Raw genomic sequence first — 3,180 nt, 5'->3', positions numbered from 1 at the left:
GCGTGGTGAAAGTTGGGCAGCACGCTAACGTCTTTTGTCCACTCGTAAGGGTCTGACCCTTTCACTCCTTTGATTTTTTCCTCGTATCTTTTCTTTGTCTTTTCGTCGAGTCTGTCTTTGTACGGACCGGCATTGTTCTCCTTTTGTTTTGTACATTCCTTTTTTGTGCGGCAAAGAAAAACAAGAAGGTATTGGAACCGGAGAATGAACGTTTTGCGGTGCTGCAAATGCTTGCATTTGATGCGGTACTTGGATTGTTTTGCCACGAGTTCCCGGCATGCTAAACAAGGGGGCGGGTGAATCCGGCCTCCTCGGCTGTAATTGGTCCAGCCCAGAGTCGATCATGACCAATTGGCCAATCCAACACCTTTCATTATATATACCCTTCCTAAAAAAAATTTTTTAAAAATCCATCGGCCTATAAAAACAAAAAATCGCCAGCGGCCCACCGGGCAAATGCCCGGTACGCCCGATGGCCAGTCCAGCTATGATTGTGGGCATATTCCATCGTCTATTGTGAGGATTACCGTGTTTCAACCTGAGGGAGGCAGACCAGTCACAAAGTTAAGGAAAGATGTGAGACCAGGGACACCCTGGAGTGGGAAGGGGTTTGAGCAGGCCTACAGGAGGGGAACTAGCAGACTTATTCTTCACACAGGTTAAATAGACTGAAACATACTCTCTAGCATCCCTAATTAGTGTGGGTCACCAAAAGAGATTGGAGGAGAGGTTGCAGGAAAGTGAGGGTCCTCCTCCAATCATACATGAGGGGGAAGAGACAGAGCCAGATGATTCCTGGAGACCTCTGCCAGATCAGGAGAGGCAGATGGTTCATGTGGCTGTCACGGTTCTGGGTCCGTTGGACCCAGTATTTTGAGTTTTATTATGTTTGGGTTTTAGTTTGCATCGGGGATTGTTTTCTTGTTCTCTTGTTGTGTTTATGATAATGATTATGATGTTTATTATTAGAGTTCCATGTTTCTGTTTATCTGGGTTTAAGATGCGGGTTTAGTTTATATGTTATTTCCTGTCTGTCTCTCGATGTCGAGCCTGCGTGTGATGTTTTATTGTGAAGGTCTGCGTCTCATGTGAGTGTGTTCAGTTTTACCTCTGTCTCGTCTTGCTGATTGTTCCCAGCTGTGTCCACCACCTGTGTGTAATTCACGTGTTTCTCTATGTGTATTTAAGTCGTGTCCTCCGTCATTGTAGTTGCTGGTCCGTCTGTGTATTCCACCCTGCGTCATCTGTGTATCTACCATGTCACATCCGTGTGCTCTCCCTGCTGTCCATCGTCATTCTCCTCTGCTCGTTCTCATTCAGGTTTGTGCTTTGTAGTTTAGTTGTTCTCCAGTCTAGTTTAGTTCGAGCTCCGTTTGCTGTTTGTCCCTATTTATTTCATGTTCAATAAACCACCTTCACTTCTCCACTACTGCCTGCGATTGGATCCTCATTTATTATTTTCACACGGCTCTCCTCACCCGCCGTGACAGTGGCAGTCATTACTTCAACAGGAGATGCAATCCTTTCTCCAATCGATACAGGGGTTGTGTAGTTGTAGCTAAGGATGGCCCAAAACTATGGCGTTATTTTTGTGCCTCTATTCTGAGCGTACGTAAATAATTTTTGCAAGTAAAAATATTGCATTTTAAGGAGAATATTTTGTGTGAACAAAATTCATTGCTGCGTGCAAGAAATGTATTTCAGTGTTTGCTACTATCCATATACATGCACAATTACAGCCCTCTCCCTCAGTTGTTGGCATTTGCTCTTGCTCAGATCTCTGCTCTGTGTGCTGACAGACATCTGTGGACCTGCTCTCAGAGTGTCACTCCAGCTCTCAACATCTCTGCTCCCTGCACGCTCAACTCTTTCTGTACTCCGTTATAAATGTGCCACAAAACCAACCACTCACAGACTTGGATGCAAAAATTCTGATTGGTTGTTGTGGTCTCCAATCGGCTCGCTATTGACTGCATTCCGGAAACACTGTCCAAAGTTTAGCTAAAACCATTTTCGGTTAGCATGTTATTTTATTTTATTGTAAAATATATCATTTTTTTAAGACCATCGTTGGTTTTAATATATTTAAAACCAAACCACTCCACTGGATTTATCTACATTTATCTACTACAAGCTTTTCTTCACTCAAAATAATTTTCTCCTCAAAATGCAACATTTGTTCTTGCAAAAATTATTTACGTGCGCTCAGAATAGAGGCTCAAAAATAATGCCATACAAACGCTCTGTGTGATTACTAGAAAGGGATAGGGTTTGGGTTTGGTTCTAAGAGTGACATCGGGCAAGTGTTGACCATTTCAAACTGTGATCTGGATGGCACGAGGCTGAGTTTGGAAATATTTCATTTTTGTGCCAGGGAGTTATCAATGAAACACTGCTCTACACCCAAATCAATAAGCGCTTGGACAGAGTGGGTCTTCCCATGAATCATGAGGTGCAGAGGACTGAGAGAGCCAGAGATTTTGCCCACCAGTACTTGTTCCTTTACAGGTGGGCGTAACCTTTTGGCCAAATAGGACAGGCGTAGATGTAATGACTCCTTTTGTTTAAAATGTGTAATAATTACTTTTTTGAATAATGACCCCAACACTGATCACAACAAAAAAGGCAAATGCCTCCAACATGCCCAAACATTTGACCACACAACATGCAATTAATTTGAACAAATGCAAGGTCTATGTTGTTTAGCAATGGTGGTGATGCTCAAAGCTGAGCCATGGAGAATCCGTAAGGAAATGAATCAATAAGTGATATTGACAATGCAATCAGTTGTTATCAATCATTATTAATGTCCATCCCTACTGATGTGTGTTTTTAGGCTATATAGTCTACTACAGTATTTGGTCATGATGGAATTTTGTTTGGCAGGTCCTGCAATCCCTGTTGGAGTGGATGTTCAGGTGGAGAGCTTGGACAGCATCTCTGAAGTTGATATGGTAAGCTGGCTACACACCACAAAGAGCAAAGAGGCAGCCCTGTTACCAAGGTGGTGAGCTGAGGTTGGGTGAAAGAAAACATGTGAAACAACTTATGAAAAGAGAGAAACAACCATGTTATCCCTTAGGTAAAAGATCTACCCATGAAAATCAGGACAATGTTCTCCAAGCACGACATCCCAGTACACTTCAGTCCTAGCCACACCATCAGACAAAAACTGGTTCA

The 3,180-nt window shown here is 42.9% G+C and overlaps 1 protein-coding gene across 1 annotated transcript in view; it reads left to right on the top strand.

The window, feature by feature from the left end:
* Positions 1 to 3,180, top strand: part of gabrr2a (gamma-aminobutyric acid type A receptor subunit rho2a) — a 96,172-nt gene that overhangs the window by 48,329 nt on the left and 44,663 nt on the right. Inside the window, exon 4 of the mRNA XM_005943514.3 lies at positions 2,887 to 2,954. Within this exon, the coding sequence (XP_005943576.1) occupies positions 2,887 to 2,954 (68 nt within the window). The remainder of the gene's footprint in view (positions 1 to 2,886; positions 2,955 to 3,180) is intronic.

Source organism: Haplochromis burtoni, unplaced genomic scaffold, assembly GCF_018398535.1.
Source record: "Haplochromis burtoni strain Fernald_Lab_line unplaced genomic scaffold, NCSU_Asbu1 Contig_369, whole genome shotgun sequence".
In the NCBI taxonomy this organism is placed as follows: Eukaryota; Metazoa; Chordata; class Actinopteri; order Cichliformes; family Cichlidae; genus Haplochromis; species Haplochromis burtoni.
This window is presented reverse-complemented; position numbering and strand designations above follow the sequence as displayed.